Source organism: Schistocerca piceifrons, chromosome 1, assembly GCF_021461385.2.
Source record: "Schistocerca piceifrons isolate TAMUIC-IGC-003096 chromosome 1, iqSchPice1.1, whole genome shotgun sequence".
In the NCBI taxonomy this organism is placed as follows: Eukaryota; Metazoa; Arthropoda; class Insecta; order Orthoptera; family Acrididae; genus Schistocerca; species Schistocerca piceifrons.
The window spans coordinates 1,113,071,945-1,113,098,202 of NC_060138.1; the positions used below are offsets into that span (position 1 = coordinate 1,113,071,945).

The 26,258-nt window shown below is 43.9% G+C and overlaps 1 protein-coding gene across 1 annotated transcript in view; it reads right to left on the reverse strand.

Annotated features, from left to right (window-relative positions):
* The window catches only part of LOC124778088 (protein dissatisfaction), a 63,063-nt gene that overhangs the window by 7,134 nt on the left and 29,671 nt on the right, over positions 1-26,258 (reverse strand). The window contains exons 3-6 of the mRNA XM_047253620.1: positions 24,310-24,463; positions 12,608-12,659; positions 4,318-4,401; positions 3,755-3,913 (exon numbers count right to left, since the gene is read on the reverse strand). Coding sequence (XP_047109576.1) covers positions 3,755-3,913; positions 4,318-4,401; positions 12,608-12,659; positions 24,310-24,463 — 449 coding nt within the window. The remainder of the gene's footprint in view (positions 1-3,754; positions 3,914-4,317; positions 4,402-12,607; positions 12,660-24,309; positions 24,464-26,258) is intronic.

A 26,258-nucleotide genomic window follows, 5' to 3' on the forward strand; every position in this document is an offset into this window, starting at 1 on the left:
CTGGCTACTGATTTCTGTTGACGTGTCATATTTATTGAAGGAACTGTACTCCTTCCAGTAGAAAATTGGATGTACTGAGTTTTTTCAAAGTTCACAGCAAGTCCATTCGCAGAAAACCAATCAATATTATTTGTGTCATTTTCTATTAGTTTCTTTAGTGGATTAATAATGATGCTTGTATCATCAACAAACAGTGTCAGTTTAGCTTCTTGTTTCAGATAAGGAGGGAGGTCATTCACATATATCAAGAACAGAATGGGACCCTTGATCGAACCCTATGGCACACCCAATGTAATTTCACCCCAGTTAGATGAAGTGGCAACCTTTCTTAAATCATTTAAACCATATAAAGAAACTTTTTGCTTTCTGTTCTGTAGATATGACTTAAACCACTCTTATGCTGTTCCATTTATACCATACAATTGTAATGTATGTAATATATTGTCACGGTTCAAACAATCAAACGCTTTGGATAAGTCACAGAAAATTTCTATTGGTGACATTTTACTGTTTAAAGACTTTCTTATGTGGGCAGTGAAATTGAATACTGCTGTCTCAGTGGAACAGCATTTTTGAAATCCACACTGTGGTTTACTAAGTATTCCATTACTGCCGAGATGGCTAAACACTCTTGAGTACATTAGTTTCTTGACAATTTTTGAAAATGCTGCGAGCAAGGACAAAAATGGTTCAAATGGCTCTGAGCACTATGGGACTCAACATCTGAGGTCATAAGTCCCCTAGAACTTAGAACTACTTAAACCTAACTAACCTAAGGACATCACACACATCCATGCCCGAGGCAGGATTCGAACCTGCGACCGTAGCAGTCACGCGGTTCCGGACTGAAGTGCCTAGAAGCGCACGGCCACCGCGGCTGGCTGCGAGTAAGGACACTGGCAGGTAATTATTGACATCTGTGGTGTTTCCTTTTTTGTAAAGAGGCTTGACAATGGCATATTTTAACCTCTCTGGGAAAATACCTTAAGTTAGTGATGTATTACAGATGTGACTCGCAACGTCAGCTGTAACTGCTCCACATTATTTTAATAACTTATTAGAGATGTCATCTACTCCAACAGAACATTCATTTTTTCAAAGATTTAATGAATCTTCTTTTTTCACAAGGGTTTGTTAGATGAAAATTAATCTGACTAGGATTTCTTAAAACTGATTCTTCCATGTATTGCTCGGCTTTTTCTTTTGAGCTATTCTCACCAATTTTTTCACCTAGACTTAAGAAGTGGTTGTTAAATACATTAGCTACTTGTGTACTGTAGGTTAACATGGTCTCATTCTCTTTATTAGTAATACTACCTACCCCACTGGTTACGTTTCGTGTCTCTCTGCTAACAACATCCCATCCAGTTTGATTTTATTGCCCTAGTTATTAATAGCATTTGTAATCTACATATTTTTTGTGATTCTTGAGTTTCTCCCGGCGCATTTGATAATCAAAATATCCACGGGTGTACTGCCGGTCTACAGTGTCCAACGGGCACAATACTTCGGCGATCATATATGTCGCCATCATCAGATGAACTGATGGACTGAGCTCCTGTGAACGTGCCGGCACGGAGATCCGTACGCTATAGCTGCTCAGAGGGAACTGGGTTCGGTCGCGGCGGCGGCCGATTTAAATACCCCCCGCCTGCGGCGCGCTCTCTCCGCTGTCCGCGCCCTGCGCCACGGTCGCGCGGTGGAACAGATTGCGACGGCGTCTGAGATGACGTTGGAGTGATGGCTCTGTCCGCCGTGGTCGTCACAACTATACGTTTGCTATATTTACTCTTGATTAACCCAATCGCTGGTTCCCAAGCCTTGCTAATATTATATCCACAGTCACGGTTTATGAGGTCGTCATTGCTGCGAATTTCGATGGCCTCTCTAACAACGCTGTCCCAGTATCTCGACGTCTGTACCAGAATCCTCGTGCGTTCATACTCCATAGCGTGATTTTCCGACAAACAATGTTCAGCAACCGCCGACTTGCTCGGATACATCAGTCGAGTGTGCCTCTGGTGTTCAAGGCATCGATTCTCGACGGTACGCATCGTCTGACCAATATACGACTTGCAACATTGACACGGAATCTGGTACACGCCGGCCTTCCTCAAACCGAGGTCATCTTTGGCGCTCCCCACCAGTGCACGAGTTTTATTCGGAGGACAAAACACAGTTCCGACCCGGTGTTTCTTCAAAATGCGGGCGATTTTTCCTGAGAGTGCGCCTGTATATGGAATAAACGCAGTGCCTACCTCCTCCCTCGTGATATCATCCATTTCCACAGGTTGTGCTGTAGTGGTTGGGCGGAGAGCACGTTGAATCTGCCACTCTGAGTACCCATTTTTTCGAAATACAGTTCTCAGATATTCCAATTCCTGGGGTAGACTCTCTGCGTCAGAGATAGTGCGCACCCTATGTACTAGAGTTTTAAGTACCCCATTCCCCTGTGAAGGGTGGTGGCAGCTGTCTGCGTGCAAATACAGATCAGTGTGCGTTGTCTTCCGATACACCCCATGACCTAGGGTGCCGTCAGCCCTTCTCTTGACCAAGACGTCAAGGAAAGGTGATTTACCCTCCGTTTCAGTCTCCATAGTGAATTTGATGTTGGGGTGTATGGAGTTTAGATGTGTAAGGAAGTCAAGGAGTTTATCCATACCATGTGGCCAGATGACGAACGTGTCGTCCACGTAACGGAAAAAGCAAGTAGGTTTCCATTCGGATGACGACAGGGCTTCCTCCTCGAAGTTCTCCATGTACAAATTCGCTACCACCGGTGAGAGTGGGCTACCCATGGCGACTCCCTCCGTTTGTTCGTCGTGTTCAAAAAGGAGTGTAAATTTATCAAGAAATATGTTACATTTATCATTGGCATTGGGCTCATTATAAGCATGTCCACAATTAACATTTCTTAAACGCTCTCTGAAGTGTTCGATAGATACCGGGTTGAGCAGCCTTACACTTTTACTTAATGGTTTCTGAACTGTACACCCTGCTAAGTTTTGTGACTTAATCAGTTGTGCATCATAGTCTGATAACCCATTTAGCACAGGGAAAGCATGTGTTAGTTTTACATCCTCTTGCCATACAAATACAGTATCTATTAGAGGGCTACTGTCTTGAGCTATACTTGCAGGGAAACTGATGACTGATTCTAAGTTATATGTCATTAATAACACTTCTAGTTCACTTTTCCTACAAGAATTGCTTAAAAAATTTACACTGAAATCACCGTAGATTCTTTTTTTCTGACAGACAGCATAATAGGGAGTCAAACTTTTATTTATAAATAGCTCCGAATCTCCTAATGGGGACCCGTACACTGCTGGTAATATCAACACTACTTTACCTAGCTGTAGTTCACATGAGCAAACTTCAAAGTGTTGATCAACACAAAATTTGCTTACTTCTACAGTTTCGTATTTATGCCCTTGTTTTGCGTAAATGGCAACTCCTCCTTTATCTATGGTAGATCTGCAAGTGTAAGATGCTAAATTATACCCATTTATACTGACACTTTCCATCCCCACAGTTAGATGGTGTTCAGGGAGACAGAGTATATCAGTTTCATTATTATTTTTGAGATCCTCTACTTCATTTTTTATTCCACTGATATTTTGATGAAGTAAATTGATACTACCCTTTGCTCTATCTTAATTTACTGTACATGAAGCTTCTTTTACTCTAAGTGAGTGTGGATTTTCTCCGAAGGCAACGTTTCAGTTTTGTCAAACTCACTATTACCGCCTACCTGGATGGTCTTGATCTCGATGTTGGTGGCGGCGTCGTCTTGCGGCAGGCGGTCGCGCGCCTTGGAGCAGCCGAAGAGCGCCGACAGGTCCCACGGGATGGACCACTGCGCCAGGTGCAGCAGGAACAGCTCCTTCCACGACTCCTGCAGCAGCAGCAGCTGCCGGCACGCCCACACAGCGCTCTAGTACCAGTCAGGACAACTAGAGTTGCTGCTAAGGCTAAAAATAAGGGACGTACCGCAGGGCACTGTTTTTGGCCCACTGATTTTATCAGCGTGTTCTGAAATTGTATCGATGAACTTCGTTGTACACTAGAGGCAACTACGAAATCTTTAGAGTAACCGAAAATGAGGACTGACGCTTTGATTACGTGTCCCAAAACTCACTTGAGTCCTACCTTCTTAATGTACAAGCAAGTAAGATGAGAGATTGTGGCAGGATATACTGCGGCCTGCAGAAAAGGACACACTACGGCTAGTGAGTGTTTAGAAGTTAGACCCGCCGAGGACACGAGAAATGGCCCAGTCGGCTGAGACTGCGCAGCGTGGTGGGGGCTACGCACCTGGTCCCTCTTGGAGAGCGTCTGGAAGGGTGCGAGGCAGCGGACCCACCGCACCGCCATGAACAGCAGCCGCGCCGTCGTCTCCTGCAACAGCGAACACGCACTATTAGATAGCCTTGAAAGGTACCAAACGACTGGAAAAAAAGCGCAGGTCATTCCCGTTTTTAAGAAAAGCCGTAAGACAGGTGCACACAATCACAGACCTACGTCGTTGACGTCAGTCTGTTGTAGAATTATGGAACATGTTTTATGCTCAATAATTATTACGTTCTTGGAAAATGAACAGCTCCTCTATAAAAATCAACATGGAATCCGCATACAGATATCCTGCAAAACTCAACTCGCTCTCTTCCTCCGTGAGGAACATTCGCTTCAGAACTGTTCCAGAGATTCGACAGGCAGTAGACCGCTCCATTCGCACCATCAACAGAACAGGCTCTGCTAACGGTATAATACGCCTTACACATCACTGGCAACGGGTTCTACACAATGCTGGTGACTACTTCGAAGGACAGTAACAGGTGCAAACATGTAACTCTTTTGTATCGGTTGTGAATAAGTAGTTGCCATTATTTAAGTTCCAACCCTCGTATTACCATGATGACCACATGAAGCCAAGTCCCGGAAAGATGCAGGTACGTGCCTTTCACCTGAATAGCCAGGACGCCAGGACGAAGTTCAGCACTACTTGGAGAGGGCAGCAACTACTCTACTGGCCATTAAAATTGCTACACCACGAAGATGACGTGCTACAGACGCGAAATTTAACCGACAGAAAGAAGATGCTGTGATATGCAAATGATCAGCTTTGCAGAGCATTCACACAAGGTTGGCGCCGGTGGCGACACCTACAACGTCCTGACATGAGGAAAGATTCCAATCGATTTCTAATACACAAACAGCAGCTGACCGGCGTTGCCTGGTGAAACGTTGTTGTGATGCCTCGTGTAAGGAGGAGAAATGCGTACCATCACGTTTCCGACTTTGATAAAGGACGGATTGTAGCCTCTCGAGATTGCGATTTATCGTATCGCGACATTGCTGCTCGCGTAGGTCGAGATCCAATGACTGTTAACAGAATATGGAATCAGTGGGTTCAGGAGGGTAATACGGAACGCCGTGCTGGATCCCAACAGCCTCGTATCACTAGCAGTGGAGATGACAGGCATCTTATCCGCATGGCTGTAACGGATCGTGCAGCCACGTCGCGATCGCTGAGTCAACAGATGTGGACGTTTGCAAGACAACAACCATATGCACGAACAATTCGACGACGTTTGCAGCAGCATGGACTATCAGCTCGGAGACCAAGTCTGCGGTTACCCTTGACGCTGCATCACAGACCGGAGCGCTTGCGATGGTGTACTCAACGACAATCCTGGGTGCACGAGTGGCAAAACGTCATTTTTTCGAATGAATCCAGGTTCTGTTTACAGCATCATGATGGTCGCATCCGAGTTTGGCGACATCGCGGTGAACGCACATTGAAAGCGTGTATTCGTCATCGCCGTACTGGCGTATCACCCGGCCTGATGGTATGGGGTGCCATTGGTTACACGTCTCGGTCACCTCTTGTTGGCACTGACGGTACTTTGAACAGTGGACGTTACATTTCAGATGTGTTACGACCGTGGCTCTACCCTTCATTCGATCCCAGCGAAACCCTACATTTCAGCAGGATAATGCACGACCGCATGTTGCAGGTCCTGTACGGGCCTTTCTGGATAGAGAAAATGTTCGACTGCTGCCCTGGTCAGCACATTCTCCAGATCTCTCACCAATTGAAAACGTCTGGTCAATGGTGGCTGAGCAACTGGATCGTCACAATACGCCAGTCACTACTCTCGATGAACTGTGGTATCGTGTTGAAGCTGCATGGGCAGCTGTACCTGTACACGCCATCCAAGCTCTGTTTGACTTAATGCCCAGGCGTATCAAGGCCGTTATTACGACCAGAGGGGGTTGTTGTGGGTACTGATTTCTCAGGATCTATGCACCCAAATTGCGTGAATATGTAATCACATGTCAGTTCTAGTATAATATATTTGTCCAATGAATACCCGTTTATCATCTGCATTTCTTCTTGGTGTAGCAATTTTAATGGTCAGTACTGTATTTCACTACGATACTTCAAAGTGCCTGCCAAGAAACAAAGCTAGAAGAATCTGCTCGGAACAACATCACCCGTAGACTGCCTGTCACCACCTGGGGCTCACAGCCAAACTTGCTCGGTACATCTGCCCTGCCACCTACGCTTCTCTGCAGCAGAATATGCGGCATCAGTTTTGCGAAACTGTAAACACATGCCAAACAGGTGGAGGCGGCGTCGAATGAGACTGGACGCATTGTGACTCGCTGTCTGACGAGTAATCCCTGTCGACAACATTTCTCAAATAGTGCGATAGCGCCAACTGACATCCGCAGAAAATTAGTCGCAGAAATGGAGAAAGGAAAGCAGGGAATCGCTCCCATACACACATTGTTCGGGACGTAGGTTGAGGTCGGGAAGGAGCTTCATGTGCGCAACAGCGGCAACTCTGTCAGCACCTGCAGCTATCCTGGAAGTCATTAACCGAAAGAGATGAGGGAAACATCAAAGAGGAACCCGCTACGGTTCTCCATCTGCCGTATTTGACATGAAAGGCACTAAACCGACTGAGGGCAGAAATGTCACGATGCGAGGCGAACCTCATAAATTCGTGCTTCATCACCGAAAATGAGTGCTGTGCGTGTGGTGACCTGCAGGACGCACAACATAGCCCGGTCTGCAGAAATCTGCCAAATCCTTGCATCACAGATTATCTACGGAATGGCAATTATTGAACTATATGAAAAAAACGCAAATTAGTTACAAACTACAGCGTACACACACTTTATTCAACACGTAAATGTAACTACAGATATTCGGATTTAGGTTATGAGATGTTCGATATGCCTGCCATCCTTGACGATGATGTCAGACGAAAAGCGAAGTTCTGCAAGACCCGCTGAAGTGTCGGAACATCGATGCTCCCGATGCCCCCCTGAATGGCTGTTTTCAGTTCGGGAATTGTTCTAGGATAATTGCTCTACATCTTGTCTTTAATATAGCACCACAAAGACGAGTCACACGTTTTTAGATCCGGAGAATATGACGGCCAATAGAGACCAATTCCAGTGGCCTCTTAGTACCCCACAGCCAGAATGCGGTTCCCAAACTGCTCCTCCAGCACATAAAACACTCTCCTGCTTCGATGGGGTCGAGCTCCGTCTTGCATGAACCACACTTTGCCGGAATCGGGGTCACTTTGGACAACGGCGATGAAATCATCCTCCAAAACCTTCAAGTACCGTTCGGTAGTCACCGTGCAATCAAGGAATATTGTACCGATTATTCCGTGACTGTACATTGCACACCACACAGCCACTCGTTGAGGGTGAAGAGACTTCTCGATCGCGAAATGCGGATTCTCAGTCCCCCAAATGCCCCAATTTTGCTTATTGAGGAACCCATCCAAATGAAAGTGGGCTTCGTCGCTAAATGCGCATACTAATTCCCATCATGCCCTGCGGCCAACCCTGCAGTGTGAACGTCCTAACGCAAACCGTTCAGAAGTTATGACGATTTCATTTCATGTAGTTCAGTAATTGTCTCCTGTATATACAGCAAGTGTCAAGGCCATCAAGACAGCGAAATTCTGGAGCTTACGGTCCATCTATTTCTAACAGAAAATCAGCAGTGCCTGGAGGAATTTTGTTATTATTTTGCTTATTTTGTATTACCTAAGTCTTGGGCACACAAAATGAAAATAAATAAACACAACAAACAAATCGCTAAAAATCTAGATGACTATTAAAAAAGCAAGGGAAGATCTTTGGTAAATGACGATAAAATGAAATTCGCGAGGGCAGGAAAAAATTACAAGAAAAAAGGTGGGAAACCCTTCAGATTGATAGCCCCTATTTGAAGAAGTAGATGAGTTTAAATGTCTGGGGGTTGTAATACACAACGGAAGTGACGAGAAACAAGAAAGAGAAGCGAGGATCGAAACGGCATCCGGAGTTTCATACTCAATGAACTATTGTTTTTTTTTCCTAGGGGAACCAAAATAAGGATATATAAAAGTAAGATGAGACCAGTGTTACTATGTGGAGCAGAAATATGGAGAATAGATAAGTATAGAATGAAAGATATAGGTAGAAATGATAATTAATCGAAACCCTCAGCTGCCAACAGATGTTGTTGATATACCTCACTACCAGTGTGCGCATTTGCACAGAAGAAGGTCAATGGCCGGGCAAAAGCTACCCGGCCATTGACCTCCTTCTGTGCGAATGCGCACACTTTGCCCGAACTATTACGGGAATCTTCACCTCAGTTGCCGCGAGTAATGAGTGAATGGGCAAATATCCTTTAGGAACATTACGAATGTAGGTTGTGGACAGTTGAGAATGTGGGTCTCACGGGAAGCGTGCAAGGGATAAGTCCCTGCAGTTCGCTTTCCTCTGTGCCCTCGGTGGCTCAGATGGATAGAGCGTCTACCATGTAAGCAGGAGATCCCGGGCTCGAATCCCGGTCGGGGCACCCATTTTCAGCTGTCCCCATTGAGGTATATCAACAACACCTGTTGGCAGCTGAGGGTTTTGATTAATTATCATTTCTTTCTAGAGAAGCTGCATGGTCATCATTGGTATCTGTTCTTTCGGAACAGTTACCATCTTCATAAAGATATTGGTCTTTGGAAACGAAATCCTGCGAAAGATGTTTGCACCAATTTATGAGGGGGGAGAATGGTGAGGACGAAAGAACTAGGAGCTGAGGGAGACATGTGAAGAAGCAGATGTTGTTGGGGAATAGCGGGACGCTGATAAAGATGAGTCGCCCTCGTCCATAGAAGAGAGGAGGGATCGAGTTTGAGAGAAGTGTCACGGATGAAACCGGAAGGACGAAGACCTTTAGGCAGATCGAAAATAAGCTGGAGAGACCAGGTGGGCGAAGAGAATCTTGAGATTCTTGGAGTAAGGGAAGCAGATGTCAGGGACAGGACGTTGCGGGGGAGGCTGTCTGACGATGCAGTTTGAGGGGCCAGGAGGGTGAGCGTAACGAAGTTATTTTCCAGAAGATAACTGTGGAATCTGTAGATGGATTTATTTTCTCTTTATTTTTATTTATTTATTTAATCTTATAATATAGGAACAGGGTTTCAGACGCATTGTGTTTTCTACATCATAATTGCCTAAAAACTGACAATAATTTTAATATGACAAACAAGAATAAAATAGCACTAATAAAATTAAAAATGATTTCACTGTATATAGAGACAATTTGAATAAATGGAACTGACAAAGAACTAAGAAACGTAATACTAGCAGTACTTCTACTATTGCTTCCGCTGCTGCTGCCACTATAATAATAATAATAATAATAATAATAAATAGTTATAATGGCAGTTACAAAATGTATTTATAAGTGTACAAAAGCGACAGCGAGCTGTGAGCACTAGCTGAGAGCAATGTGTGATGAGGAAGGTTTGGCTAGAAAGAAGGATGTGATGGGGTGATGATGAGTGAGTAGGAGCACAAAGCTAGACATTACTGTCGCTTCAGTAGGTACGTAATTAGCTGTCTTTTGAAGCTGGAGATGTTATTGAGTTCTCTGATATAATGAGGGAGGTCATTATAGAAAATGGTTCCAGTTACTGAAAAAGACTTCGAAAAAGTGGCTGAGCGATGGAGTGGGACAGACAGGATTTCGCTCTGATGGGGACTGGTGTTTCTGACGTGTTGCTCAGATAAGAGCGTTGAGTTGGAGGAGAGACATGAGGGACAGTGTACGTTGATAAGGCAGTAGGGAAAACAGAGTGTACGGGAAGTTGTACGGTGTCTGCACCCAGCCGTGCGCAAAATTGCCAAAGAGTCCAACGTCACAGGCGTTCATAAGCAGCTCCACACAGCGTGACCTTTCATCAGAAAGACACTGTAGCATAACATAGCTGTAATTACAACTGGAAGTATTAGCATTTACACATGTTACTTTTTCAAGTCAAAAGGGAAGAGAGTTTTTATATTTTTGTAGGGCACGGGAAGTTGATGATGTCTTCTAGCACACTGAAAGTGCGTGCTCAGTGAAATTTTGATTTTCGTCTGTTAATTTTAACGTGGAAGACGTTCCCGATATTTCGGGCTAATGAGAGTAGAATGATTAATAGGACGGTTTGGGTTTTGGATGGGTTGATCTTTCACTCAGTATTCTGAGCCAATTTCGATAGTGCTCAGAGTTCAGTATTGCAATTCTCGATAGCTGTCGTCAGATTTATTGGTTTTGCAGTTAGACACAACTGCACTTCATCAGCACACCTGTAGCACACACAGTAGGACAAAACAGACGACACGTCATTGACATACAGTGGAAAACTTGTAGGACCTGATTCCGAACCCTCGGGGACGGGTTACTCCATCTACCTCCATTAGGACTTTATGGTAGCGGACGTGATGAAATGCGTTTACGTAAAAATACACTATTGGCCATTAAAATTGCTACACCAAGAAGAAATGCAGATGATAAACGAGTATTCAATGGACAAATATATTATACTAGAACTGACATGTGATTACATTTTCACGAAATTTGGGTGCATAGATCCCGAGAAATCAGTACCCCCAACTATCACCTCTGGCCGTAATAACGGCGTTCATACGCCTGGCATTGAGTGAAACAGAGCTTGGAAGGCGTGTACAGGTACAGCTGCCCATGCAGCTTCAACACGATACCACAGTTCATCAAGAGTAGTGACTGGCGTATTGTGACGAGCCAGTTGCTCGGCCACCATTGACCAGACGTTTTCAATTGGTGAAAGATCTGGAGAATGTGCTGGGCAGGGCAGCAGTCGAACATTTTCTCTATCCAGAAAGGCCCGTACAGGACCTGCAACATGGGGCCGTGCATTATCCTGCTGAAATGTAGGGTTTCGCTGGGATCGATGAAAGGTAGAGCCACGGGTCGTAACACATCTGAAATGTAACGACCACTGTTCAAAGTGCCGTCAATGCGAACAAGAGGTGACCGAGACGTGTAACCAATGGCAACCCACACCATCACGCCGGGTGATACGCCAGTATGGCGACGACGAATACACGCTTACAATGTGCGTTCACCGCGATGTCGCCAAACATGGATGCGACTATCATGATGCCGTAAACAGAACCTGGATTCATCGGAAAAAAATGACGTTTTGCCATTCGTGCACCTAGGTTCATCGTTGAGTACACCATCGCAGGCGCTCCGGTCTGTAATGCAGCGTCAAGGGTAACCGCAGACATGGTCTCCGAGCTGATAGTCCATGTTGCTGCAAAAGTCGTCGAACTGTTCGTGCAGATGGTTCTTGTCTTGCAAACGTCCCCATCTGTCGACTCAGGGATAGAGACGTGGCTGCACGATCTGTTACAGCCATGCGGATAAGATGCCTGTCATCTCGACTGCTAGTGATACGAGGCCGTTGGGATCCTGCACGGCGTTCTGTATTACCCTCCTGAATCCACCGATTCCATATTCTGTTAACAGTCATTGGCTCTCGACCAACACGAGCAGCAATGTCGCGATACGTTAAACCGCAATCGCGATAGGCTACAATCCGACCTTTATCAAAGTCGGAAACGTGATGGTACCCATTTCTCCTCCTTACACGAGGCATCACAACAACGTTTCACCAGGCAACGCCGGTCAACTGCTGTTTGTGTATGAGAAATGGGTTGGAAACTTTCCTGATGTCAGCACGTTGTAGGTGTCGCCACCGGCACCAACCTTGTGTGAATGCTCTGAAAAGCCAATCATTTGCATATCACAGCATCTTCCTTCCTGTCGGTTAAATTCCGCGACTGTAGCACGTGATCTTCGTGGTGTAGCAATTTTAATGGCCATTAGTGTATAAACGCTTGTACAGTCGAGACAGCGTAAGGACAGCTGAAACGGCTGCCGCCGGGATGATCACCGTCTGTGGAGCCCCGACAAGGTTGAGGCGTTGCCGTATAACCGTTTACAAAATCGAGCTACGTGATTTGTTGAGGTAAGCGTGCCCAATCCACTGCAACTGTCGGAGATCTTCTTACGCCGCCGCGACTATAGTGAAATGTCTTTTCTGGAGGGTGGGTGGGAGTGTGTAACGAACAGCCCCCCCCCTCCCCCTCCGGGAGAGTGACTGGAGAGGCAGCTGCGCGGGCCAGCGGCAGTGACTACTGGTGGACACAGCTGGGGCGTGCTGGCGCATGCGCAGAGCGGCCCGCGTGTTGACTTGTTGGCGGCGCGGCCAATCACCTGCAGCACCTCCCACGTCGGGGACAGCGCCAGCGCCGCCGCCGGGCCCGCCCCCGCCGCCGCCCCCGCGCCACCGCCTCCGCCCCCGACGGCCGCGGCCTCGCCCGCCGCCGACTTGGCGTGCTGGCTCCAGATGTACTCCTGCACAAGCAACAACCCGCTCAGTCGCACCTCTGCACTCGACACCGCCGCAGGTCGGCGCGTAAGTTCGTACAGTTTTTCCATAACATCGGTAAACACAATACATACACGTAACGGAGACTTTGACATCAATAAAACATTCTGCTTCAACCTTTACAACAGTCTGACAACGATGGGGAAACTTTTCGATTCCGCGACTGTAGAAATAATCTAGTTTAGAGGCGAAGAACTCGTCAAGCCATGTTCGGAGCGCATTTTCATCCAGAAAGGAAGTTCCTCGAAGATTATTCGATAAAGATAGGAAAAGGTGAAAATGTGAGGGCGCAGGATGAGGTGGGTTTGAAATGACATCCCAAGCAAACTCCTGTATGGTGTGTTTTGTCTGTCTAGCAGAATGCGGGCGGGCGTTAATGTGGCTTACACCACTTCACACAATCTTCCTGGTCGTTGTTCTTAGACTGCGCCTGCAAGACGTCTCAGTCGTTGACAATAAATGTCAGCGGTGATGGTTACCCCTCAGGGAAGCAATTCATAGTACACCACTCTACCGCTGTTCCATCAGACACATAAAGTTATTTAAATACATAAAACTGCAACCAGTCACTGGTCACAGTGACTGGTTGCAGTTTTATGTATTTACCAGGTGATCAAGAAGTCGATATACATTTGAAAACTTAATAAACCACGAAATAATGTAGATAGCGAGGTAAAAATTGATACACATGCTTGGAATGACATGGGGTTTTATTCGAAAAAAAAAAAAGTTCACAAAATGTCCGACAAATGGCGCTGGACAGCAAAACGTCAGTGACGGCGCATGACAATTGCGTATAAAAGGAGCTGTAATGAGAGAGAGAATCAGATGCGCCAGCAGTCACAGCATGTTGACGTTACCTGAAAAGGCGCTTTTAGTGAAGCTGTATTATCAGAATGGGGAATGTGCTAGTTCTGCGTTACGATCCTATCGCCATAGGAAGGGGATTCGAATGGGTAAAGGTCGGTTAACAAAGGCAGCTGTGGCGAGAATGATTTCGAAGTTCGAAGCCACGGGTTGTTTAGACGATAGACCCCGTAGTGACCGGCCGAGCACAAGGCTGCTGAGACAGTTCAGGAAGAAATGGAGACTTTAGCGGGTTCGTCTATGCACGGGGAAGTCAGCGCTCGTGCAGTCGCACGTCGCACCGGTATTCCATACACTACTCTTTGGTTGGCACTGAGGCGTACCCTCCGATGCTATCCGTACAAAATCCATCGGCATCGTGAACTGTTACCTGGCGATTTACTGAAGCGGAGGGCATTTGCGGTGTGGGCGTTTCAAAAGATGGCGGAAGATGACGATTGGTTGAGTAACGTGTTGTGGACCGACGAAGCTCATTTCACGCTCCGAGGGTCTGTCAACGCCCACAACTGCAGAATTTGGGCTACCGAAAATCCAAGAACTGTCGTGGAAACTCCATTGCACGACGAGAAAGTCACGGTATGGGTTGGATTTACCACATCTACCGTTATCGGGCCGTTTTTCTTCGAGGAAATGCGTGATTCTGGCTTTGTAAGTGCTACCGTGGTGGGTGAGAGGTACGCCGATATGTTACAGAATCGCATCATCTCCAGCCTGGTTGATAAACAACTGCTGGAACGTACGATGTTTATGCAGGATGGCGCTCCACCCCATATTGCTAGACGCGTGAAAGATCTCTTGCGCGCGTCGTTTGGTGATGATCGTGTGCTCAGCCGCCACTTTCATCATGCTTGGCCTCCCAGGTCCCCAGACCTCAGTCCGTACGATTATTGGCTTTGGAGTTACCTGAAGTCGCAAGTGTATCGTGATCGACCGACATCTCTAGGGATGCCGAAAGACAAAATCCGACGCCAATGCCTCACCATAACTCCGGACATGCTTTACAGTGAATTATTCCTCGACTACAGCTATTGTTGAGGAATGATGGTGGACATATTGAGCATTTCCTGTAAAGAACATCATCTTTGCTTTGTCTTACTTTGTTATGCTAATTATTTCTAATCTGATCAGATGAAGCGCCATCTGTCGGACATTTTTTGAACTTTTGTATTTTTTTGGTTCTAATAAAACCCCTTGTCATTCCAAGCATGTGTGTCAATCTGTACCTCCCTATCTACATTATTCCGTGATTTATTCAGTTTTCAAATTTATACTGACTTTTTGATCACCCGGTACATTGAATTAACAGTCACATGTTGTAAAATATCCGTAATGATAAGCTTAATTTAAAGCATAACATTATCTTTTGTGGATACACGCAGGTCTTTTTGCGGAGAGTTATTGCTTTGTTTGGGCTCAACCACTCCCTTCTTTTCCTTATGTTAGCATAAAGACACCATTTCTCGTCAACACTAACGATACAGGATGGAACGGTCAGTGTTGTTGACAAGACAAACAGAAACACACATATCGCCACCCGCTGATTTTTGTGATTTTGGCTGACTGCAGGCGGTACTTTGTCTTAGAGCAAGTGGTACCCATATACCCGATTTTCCAATCTTCCACTTTACATGCAAATGTCGCACTATGGTTGAATGATCACACTTCATCACACTTCTCGAGTACACTGACGTGAAAAATTGTGGATTAATGCGTTTAAGCGACCTACGTCGAACACCGAAGGTCTTCCGGAACGTGAAAGTTACAAATGTTAAAACGATCCTCCTTAAAACGACAAAAGCAGTTTCTTGCCTTTCTCTGTTTCTGTCTGCCTCTGTTGCTGTCACACCCCTATTGAACTAAAGCAGAAGAATATGTTAGAAATGTTCCGATTTCTCCACTTGACACTCTTATTTTCTAGCGCCCACAGCTCCATTCACTATCTCCAAATGACAAAATGACAATACGCAAACTCAAGCAGCAACAGCGAACTACAAATATAAAATGACAATCGATAAATAAACCAATAGCATCCGGAATACCAACATGCAAGGCAAAAACGACACGAACTTGTGTACCAGTCTAATAGAAGGTTCCAACGTGGAGCTATGTACTAGCTGCTCGTGAATCTCAGGGATTGCATGGCTGTGGTCCGTGAAACTTTTTTATCCGTTACGTTTCGTCCAGAGCTGCACTGAACATATTCAGAGGTTCTTCAGTTGTTGTTTTCTAGACTGTTGACGATATGCTCAATTTCCAACATATGTTGCGCAATGACTGACTCTTCGAAGTGGTTGAGCCTGAAAGCATTTATCTGTTCTTGAAGTTTCTTCCTGTTGCATTCTCAACTAGTAATACGTTAGGAAACTTACTCGTCCGTAACATAAAATCAGATACACAAAAATTCAACAACAGTGGAGCGTACTGAGTATTATACTCTAGTTGTCCTGCCTACTATGTGGGGAAACCAGTCAGAAGCTTCCAAATTCGTTTGAAGTACACATACATTCTTTTAGACTCAACTACTTCGAAAAATCAGTGATTGCACAACATACGTTGGAAACGAAACGTACCATCAACAGTGTAGAAAACACTTTGGTAGTACTGCATAATGAAGCCAATGGTAACAACTGGAGATATACCTCCATAAAATTAAAAAAAAAACCAGAATCTATTTTAAATGAACAAACAGATTTCGCAAACCACAGTTACTTTCGTAATTTGAAGACCTATTCTAAAGTCATTCGCTGCACGTGTCAGTTGTTTAATAAGTACATCTCTGGCACTACACAGGTATTGTTGTACATGGTGTGATCAAAGAACATCTGTGAAGTGTTTACAAACATTTGTATGCAAATGTGCCTCTTGAGTGGAGTGATATGGGTGAACAGGATGGAGAAAATAATGTATGATGGTGTTAAAAAGTTAAAAACGCTTTTCTTAGATTATGTGGTAAGTTTACGCTGTTCATTTTTCCACTATTTTGCACATATTTTCCGAATTTTTTACGACATTCATAACTTAACATCAAAGTTCTTCATGACAGGAATATGCATTTCACCTGACACGTTCCACATCATTACGAAGTGTCGTGTTCATGATCTATGGAACAAGTACTAATCTGATCTAATCTAATCTAAAAAAACCTCATTCAGGAGCAAAAATAAATCGTGTATTAAAACAAGGTACACCTGATGATGGACCCAAAGTGTCTGAAATGCATTGTGCATTTAATAAAACACGAATATGCGTTTCTTAATTCATACTTCCAACTCTGCTTACTTCTTTTCCCGAATAACCACTTTTCTCGAAAGCCCGATTCACGTGTTTTAATTCGTAGTCGAGCTGTTTGGGTTTGCAAACTGTTTTTGCTCTCGCCACAAAAGTTTTAATCACACCCCTCTCCTGTTGTGTTAATGACTCAGAGAGAGAGAGAGAGAGAGAGAGAGAGAGAGAGAGAGAGAGAGAGAAAGAGAGAGAGTATTACCACAAGACGAGATTTCCGTCCTTGTAAAAGGCAGAACTATGCTTCAACGCTTATGAAAGTACCAGCTAATGAGTTATCGCAAATATGAACTCTCACCAAAGAAAATACAAATACAGCTCTAATCAAAATGCCAGAGTAGGCCTATTTGCCACAGTAAATCTCTCTGAAAAGTAATTTAACGAAAGGCGAGCAAACCCTTTTCAAGCATTTAAATGCAGATGAAAAGATATTGGCTCTTACTGATGACATAGTGTACGCTACAGTTGTTATATATCAAAAAGATTATCGTAGCAAAATTTTGAATCTTTGAACGTTTCTCAACCTTTTAACTTGCGCCTTCTGAATTCGAGATGAACAGATATCTGTGCGCCAGATGGCCAGATGGTAGTATGTAGACTTCTTTAAGTTATTATTACCATTTTTTTCTTTTTATGCACATATTCTATGCACATCTTTCCTCCTTAAACAGCAAATGCTTAGTTATTACTAATACATTTGCACTTATGTTAAAATTTTATGTGTTGCGTTCGTGCCAATTCATGAGCAACATTCGGTCTGTTCTTTTATATAGATAATAGACTAAAAGAAAATAGCACATAAATAGATAAGTAAATGATCTTTTAACGTCTTTCTTAAGGAAGACGATATAGCCAATGTACGATCCGCAAGATTCACCAACAGCTAAGGCATTGTGTCGTGAAGGTCTTCATTGTGTGATAAAACTACACTCTGTTATAAAATTCAATGTTTGACTGCTGGGAACAGTAAAATTAATAAAATCCTCTGGGCTACGGCTGCCCGCTTGCGGTCTGGGGCGTCTTGTCACGGTCCGCGCGTCTCTCCCCGTCGGATGTTCGAGTCCTGTGTCAGGCGTGGGTGTGTGTGTTGTCCATATGGTAAGTTAGTTTAAGTTAGATAAAGTAGTGTGTAAACTTGCAGTCTGGTCCCGTAAGATCTTACCACAAATTTACATAATTTTGTTTCTGACTGACGCTAGTCTGTTCGATTCGAGCGTTGCCAGTTGCTGGTGTCTCCGTCCTTGTTGTCGCACTGCGGCTGTGGTGATCGCTGAGCATGCCGGTTAACTTTAATCGGAATCAAGAAGGCGTCAAGCCCAATAGTGCATGGCTAAGGTCCTGAAGAAATGCACGAGTCTTCCGCAGTGGAAGAACAAGGACGATGACGCTAAAAACGGCGTCGAACTTCGCCAGCATTAAAAACTGACGTGACGTCGCGTTTCCGCTCCGCAGTACGAGAGAGAGCAGCACTTGCATGTGAATACGCATCAAAAGCCGTTTTCTTTCCGTCTTAAATCGAAGTTTAAAATGTTTTGAACAAATTTACAGTTTAAAAACCATCTTGAATATCCCTCAGTGTGCAGCCACAACCATGTTCCGCTGCTTTTACACCTCATAACGCGTCTTTAGAGTCGTGTTGGAGATAAACACACTATATAACTACGGTATGTTGATGATTTTCACTTATGGACCGTCTGACAGCAACTGAATAAAACACAATTTTAGTGCCATACGCGTTTCGCCTTTATTTTCTGCAAGGCATCATCAGTGGCCTGTAATATGTACATATGTTAGCTATTTTATTTACATTTTTTGTCACTGTGCCTATAGGTTATAAACAGTTCTGGTGGTTGGTATTTCCTATTAAGTAGTAATGTTTTGAACTGTACTTACAGGTTGCGTAGACAGTTTCTTACATATTACGCTCCTGTTGCATTTTTGGTCTTGTTCTTCTTCCTATGAGCGCCAATTTGCTGTTTTTTCTGCATTCCACAGCACTATGCACTGAACGCTTTTTTTAATGCAATGTTTTGGTTTCTGTTGCCGACTGTCAAATGTTTTTGCCAAAGATCGAATATTACTGCCAAACTTACGAGTGTAACTATCGAAGTATCAGTGGTCTGTTCGTTTATGCATTTGTGTGTGCGCTTGTGTGTGTGTGTGTGTGTGTTTTTTGGTGTCATATTATTTTATTTTATTTTATTGTATTTAACTATTTATTTTTGTTTATGTCCTGTGTATGTGTGTGTGTGTTTTGGTGTGATATATATATATATATATATATATATATATATATATATATATATATATATATATATATATATGCTGTGTATGTGTGTCTGTCTGTATTTTGGTGTTATGCAATTTTTTTTTTTTTTTTTTTTTTTTTTGGGGGGGGGGGGGGGAGTGTGTGTGTGTGTGTGTGTATTTTGGTGTTATATACTTTTTTTATGTCATCATTTCCTTTATTAAGTGTAGTAAGGAGCCTGTGCTGATGTGTGTTTGTTCATTTATCACATGTTTGTTTTCTGCTATGGCATGTGATAAATGAACAAACACACATCAGCACAGGCTCCTTACTACACTTAATAAAGGAAATGATGACATAAAAAAGTATATAACACCAAAATACACACACACACACACCCTCCCAAAAAAAAAAAAAAATAAAAAAAAAATAAAATTGCATAACACCAAAATACAGACAGACACACATACACAGCACAAAAATATATATATCACACCAAAACACACACACACATACACAGGACATAAACAAAAATAAATAATTAAATACAATAAAATAAAATAAAATAATATGACACCAAAAAACACACACACACACACACACACACACACAAGCGCACACACAAATGCATAAACGAACAGACCACTGATACTTCGATAGTTACACTCGTAAGTTTGGCAGTAATATTCGATCTTTGGCAAAAACATTTGACAGTCGGCAACAGAAACCAAAACATTGCATTAAAAAAAGCGTTCAGTGCATAGTGCTGTGGAATGCAGAAAAAACAGCAAATTGGCGCTCATAGGAAGAAGAACAAGACCAAAAATGCAACAGGAGCGTAATATGTAAGAAACTGTCTACGCAACCTGTAAGTACAGTTCAAAACATTACTACTTAATAGGAAATACCAACCACCAGAACTGTTTATAACCTATAGGCACAGTGACAAAAAATGTAAATAAAATAGCTAACATATGTACATATTACAGGCCACTGATGATGCCTTGCAGAAAATAAAGGCGAAACGCGTATGGCACTAAAATTGTGTTTTATTCAGTTGCTGTCAGACGGTCCATAAGTGAAAATCATCAACATACCGTAGTATTACGCGCAACTGAGGAGGACAGGACCAAAAAATTGAAGATGACTATATAACTATTTTTCGAGTTAACAGCCCTGTTGGAAGATACGCCTGTCGATGCTCATGAGTTTTCGCTTGTGTATCTCTGGTTCTGAAACATTGTTTTGCTTATAAAATTTCTGTTGTTTACTGTACCTCTAATATGGTTTAGCCGTAAGAAGGAATCTGGGTGATATAAAGGTGACGAGGAAAACAGTTCGGGCTGCCTTCTTTCATGAAGCTTGTACAGATGGCACTCCACAAAATGGCTCTGAGCACTATGCGACTTAACTTCTGAGGTCATCAGTCGCCTAGAACTTAGAACTAATTAAACCTAACTAACCTAAGGACATCACTTCAAGCAGTGTGGGGTCCGTACCAGATAGGGTTGGTAGAAGAGATAGAGAAGATCCAACCGAGAGTAGCGCACTTCGTTGCAGGATCATTTAGTAATCGCGAAAGCGACTGCCGGCTGGCACTCCACAGCACGGGCCTTGTGACACTGGTATAGACTCATGGTGTGGATACAGGAAAGCACTCGAAGCTGGTGAAGTTTGCGTCAGCATCAGTCCCTGCCATCTGCGGTGTTAGAAGCAATTAGTCTCATTTACAGGAAATTACTGTCGGGTGCTTACATGGGAAGACGCAGAATGTGATCCAATATTTCAACCGTTTGGTATGGAAATGCCTGCCAAAAACATTGCTTGTTGGAACTACGAGATCAAGTGTATCAGGTGCTGTAATTTGTGTTAATAATGGGTCAGTTAGGAAGCGTGAAGTTCTAGAGTTACTTGGAATATATTATGTGTTCAATCGGCGATCGCAGCTGATTCGATGAGATGGCCGGAGCTACAAAAGTCGGCCCTTGTGACAACTAAAGAGACTAGAGTAACAAGGAAAACAATGAAAAGGAAGAGAGAAGACGAAAAACATGTAAACCAAAAGATGGTGCAATCAAATGTTTTAGAAACAACAGAGGTGAGACACAGATCAAATATAAATCTGAATTGAATTTCCTGAGAATTAAATTTTCTGACTTATTTAATTTATGTACGAAAGATCTATTTGAGCTAGCGTTCTGAAATTTTTTCGGATGTTTCAGGATACTACAGACTATTAACAGGATATTACAGACTATCAACAGGAAGAAAATATATACTGATTATTTACAAGAAAGGAGCTTTAATTTTGATTATCAGGTGTAAATATATCTAGAATAAAAATTTGTGACTGAAATGTCAGGATTGTAGTCTGCTCAACAGACATGTTCTTAATGTGTACTTGAAGCCTGAAGCATCTGAGTAAGATACTGCATAGATTCCAATGAAAGAACGCTAAATAAAGAAGGAAATTTACTGATCTTCACAAAAGTATTGTAATAAAGTCAATTTGAGAACTAATGTGGGTAGTTTATATATAAAGATGTTCAGCAATATATACTCCTATTGTCCTATAATTTTCATGCTGCTAAGAGTTCACGTTTCTCAGTTAGAGCCGCGTAAACCTAATGCAGATTGTATTTTTCCATGGGTTCACAGGCAAGCTGCCTTAACGTCAGTGAGTGGACATTTCCATCTAATTTTTCAATTTTTGTGTATTTTGCAAAACGTCGCCACATACAAACCTCGCGTTCCTAGCCGAGGTCGCTAATGCACGCCTGTGCGGTGATGTTCGATTCGGAAATAAGTCGGTTCGAATCCTGGTGGTGGACGAAACTTCTATTGCAAGTATTTGGCCGACGATATCGAGTTAAATAACGATAGTCACATACATAATAAAATCAATAAATTTTCAGGAGATTTTTGGAACTATAATTTAAAACCTTAAAGAACAAAACGAGGAAAGACACAGAGCTGAAGTTTTACAAATAAATGACTGTGCCTGTCTTCCTCTGTGGCAGTGAATCTTGGGGTGAAAAAAAAAAAAAAAAAGAAACAAGACGGATAAGAGTATGCTCTTAAAATGAAAAGGGGTGGCGTGAAGCCTAATTGCCTAAATCTTAAAGGGAAGAAGAAGAAGAAAAGGAAGAAAAACATTCATGAAAAGTTATATTTGGAGATGAAATCTGTGTGGATGGGAAAAGAGGACGATGTGGAAGAGAGAAATGAAATAATTAAAACCCATTACATTGTGGAGACTGTTGAAGATTAACGAATTAATACTTCCTATATTCAACTAGTCAATGGAAAAAATTGTAACAAATAAGATAATGAACGGAAGAGATAGAATGTTCGGAGATCTATTACGATGTGAGCCCGCATCTCGTGGTCGTGCGGTCGCGTTCTCGCTTCCCACTCCCGGGTTCCCGGGTTCGATTCCCGGCGGGGTCAGGGATTTTCTCTGCCTCGTGATGGCTGGGTGTTGTGTGTTCTCCTTAGGTTAGTTAGGTTTAAGTAGTTCTAAGTTCTAGGGGACTGATGACCATAGATGTTAAGTCCCATAGTGCTCAGAGCCATTTTATTACGATGTGAGTCGTTTTTGAAAACCGTAGTTGAAGGAATAATAGAAGGAATTAATCCCAGGTGGAGGCCTAGATATGAGTGTACAAGGTAGATCGTTGATGGTGTGGGATGCAATAGTTACACTGCGATCGGCTGGGTGCCCACGTGGTTGGAGAGCAATCAAAACATTCTTTGCTTTGTAATGCTATGTGCGCGGGACAAATTAGCGTAATTGAATTCCACTTGTTTTTGCAAAATACCAAATCTTCTTACGTTAATTTTCTTGCTCAAACATATTCCCTCACATAGATTAGATTAGATTAGTACAGTACTTGTTCCATAGATCATGAATGCGACACTTCGTAATGATGTGGAACGTGTCAGGTTAATAAAAGGTCTCTATACAAGATATTACGTTACACAAAATATTACATGAAACTTAATATTTTTAATTTTTTTGTGGGGGTTGGGGAAATTACCCACTTATTATATCCAAAAATTCATCTAATGAGTAGAAGGAGTTGCCATTAAGAAATTATTTTAATTTACTGTTAAATGCTATATGGCTATCTGTCAGCCTTTTGATGCTATTAGGTAAATGACCAAAGACTTTCGTGGCAGCATAATTTACCCCCTTCTGAGCCAAAGCTAGATTTAACCCTGAGTAGTGAAGATCATCCTTTCTCCTAGTGGCCGGCCGAAGTGGCCGTGCGGTTAAAGGCGCTGCAGTCTGGAACCGCAAGACCGCTACGGTCGCAGGTTCGAATCCTGCCTCGGGCGTGGATGTTTGTGATGTCCTTAGGTTAGTTAGGTTTAACTAGTTCTAAGTTCTAGGGGACTAATGACCTCAGCAGTTGAGTCCCATAGTGCTCAGAGCCATTTGAACCGTTTTTCTCCTAGTGTTGTAGCCATGTACACTGCTATTACTTTTGAATTCGTTCGGATTGTTAATAACAAATTTCATAAGTGAATATATATATTGCGAGGCTACAGTGAAGATCTCTAGCTCTTTAAATAAGTGTCTGCATGATGATCTTGGATGAGCTCCAGCAATTATTCTGCTTACACGCCATATGCGCCACCATCCTCTTATTTGATCGGAAACCTAATTATCCGTTGGTTAGAAGCAGGTTCTGTCAATTTTTCTGTTGCCACTACTGGTATTTTCTCTTACTCGTGGTCTATGGTTATTGATTAAAAAGTAACAAGGTCTGGCACTTGGAGCTACTCAGTGGCTCAAGCTGGCGACGTGTTCGGGTTAGCAAGATGTTTGTGTGTACAGTAGACCACCTGCGGTGCCACGTGTCAAGAGGTGGTGTACTCACCTGACACTTCTCGGCGGACATGAGAATGTGGAGAAGGCCGGGCGGCGGCGGCTGGTGGTGGGCGGCGAGGAACATGTGCGGGGGCGGCTGGTGCGCCACATGCGGCGCCGGGGGCGGCGGCGGCTGCAGCTGCAGCTTGCCGGAGGCGGCGTCGACGGCGGCGGCGGCTGCTGCTGCTGCTGCTGCTGCTGCGGCGGCGGCGGCAGAGCCCGGGGGCGGCGCCACGTGCGGCGGCGGCGGCGGCGGCAGCAGCAGCGGCGGCAGCTCCTTCACCAGCGGCGCCGGGCCCGCCCCCACCGCCCCCACGGCCGGCGGGCCGCCGCCCGCGCCGTGCCCGTGCCCGTGGCCGTGCGGGGGCGGGTGCTTGGGCTTTCGCGGGCCGCGCTCGTGCTGCACGGCTGCAACACGCGCCCCCGCTGCGTCACTCGCCGTCTGCCCCCGCACGCACACGCACGCATGCGCACACCTCTCCACTACACGCTAGAGGTCAGGAAAGCTGCGAGTGCAAGTCCTGTGTTGAGGGTTGCATACACCGGAGATCGAGGCGCCGCTGTTACGTCACTGCTGTACCGGCTCCCTTCCTTTACGTCGTAACTCCGAGTATGACGAGTCTGACAGCAGTAGCGGTGCTGTCTCACTGAAACGTGCAAGACTGTAAAGGCCCGACGGAAGATGAGTGCACGAAAAAAGGCGAATACGCTCCTCTTTGAGAGACTCTCACAGAAAAGTAAGGGGCCAGCTGCTTCGATACCCATTCCACCTTACTCACCAAAAACTTGGACATGCGAACGTATCCGCGCTCTTTTAACTCAAACGTTCGTAATCCTTCCACCCAGTCTCTCTTTACAGAGAAGCCTTCGTCGTACTCATCGTCTCCCTCCTACAGTTCTGTCTATAATTATATATATATATATATATATATATATATATATATATATATATATATATATATATATATATATCTAGCGTTATGGTCTCTCCTATTTGTATGCCGCACATAGTGTTCGCGATACTTGGTCTGTGATGTTGTTTATAGAGTTCCAGTCATCTTATCTGCGTTATAACTGTCCTATGTCCTGGTTTCCTAAACTCGGTCTTATGTATATATATGGGTTCAAATGGCTCTGAGCACTATGGGACTCAACATCTGAGGTCATCAGTCCCCTAGAACTACTTAAACCTAACTAACCTAAGGACATCACACACATCCATGCCCGAGGCAGGATTCGAACCTGCGACCGTAGTAGTCACGCGGTTCCGAACTGAAGCGCCTAGAACCGCTCGTCCACCGCGGCCGGTGATTTTTTTTGCCCTGACACGAAACGTTTTCAGCTGGTTCTGTTCTTTGTCCTCTTAGATAAGGCTGCGGTGCTTATATGAAACGAATTCTGTAGGTGAGTAAAGATTTGACCGTTTATTTACATTCTTCGACATATTTACATACTTGAACACACATAAACAACAAATACGTAAGGATAGTATAACACTAACACGAAATGGATTCACATCCAGTGGCAAGTTCACTTTAAACTACTGTATACAAAAGTGCAAAACTTTTTAGTGGTGCACCTACAGTACACTAAAAAACGAGGTGTTTGATTCGGAAGTACGAAGAACTTCGTATGACGAAATAACTGTTTGTAAGGTGCTTACGTCACCAGGTATTTACAGGAAACCGACTCATACCGACAGGTATTTACTTGCTACCAGTTGCCATCCACCTTTTCAACGTACGGGAGTCGTTCGGACCTTGGTTAAACGAGCGTATGTTGTCTCGGATGCTGAAAATTTATCACAGCAGCTGTAACGTCTTAAGGACGTGTTCAATAATAACGGCTATACGGAGCGGCAAATTCGACGTGCTTTTGAGTTTGGACCTCTACCTGAACCTTCTGAAGACACCTTTAGGTCTGTGGCTTTTCTTCCGTATGCTGGGAATGTGTCCTCCAAGATAGGCAGACTTTTGAAGAAATATGAGATCAGATGTGTTTTTCGTTCGCCAGCTAAGATTTGAGCACTTCTTGGCTCTGTTAATGGTGATTTAGGTTTGAGGAAGTCTGGCCTTTAGAAAATACCTTGTGAGTGCGGAAAATTTACATTGGCCAAACTATTCGTACCGTCAACGGCAGTTGTATTGAACATCATCGCCATACACGATTATTACAACCAGATAAATCTGCGGTGGCTGAGCAT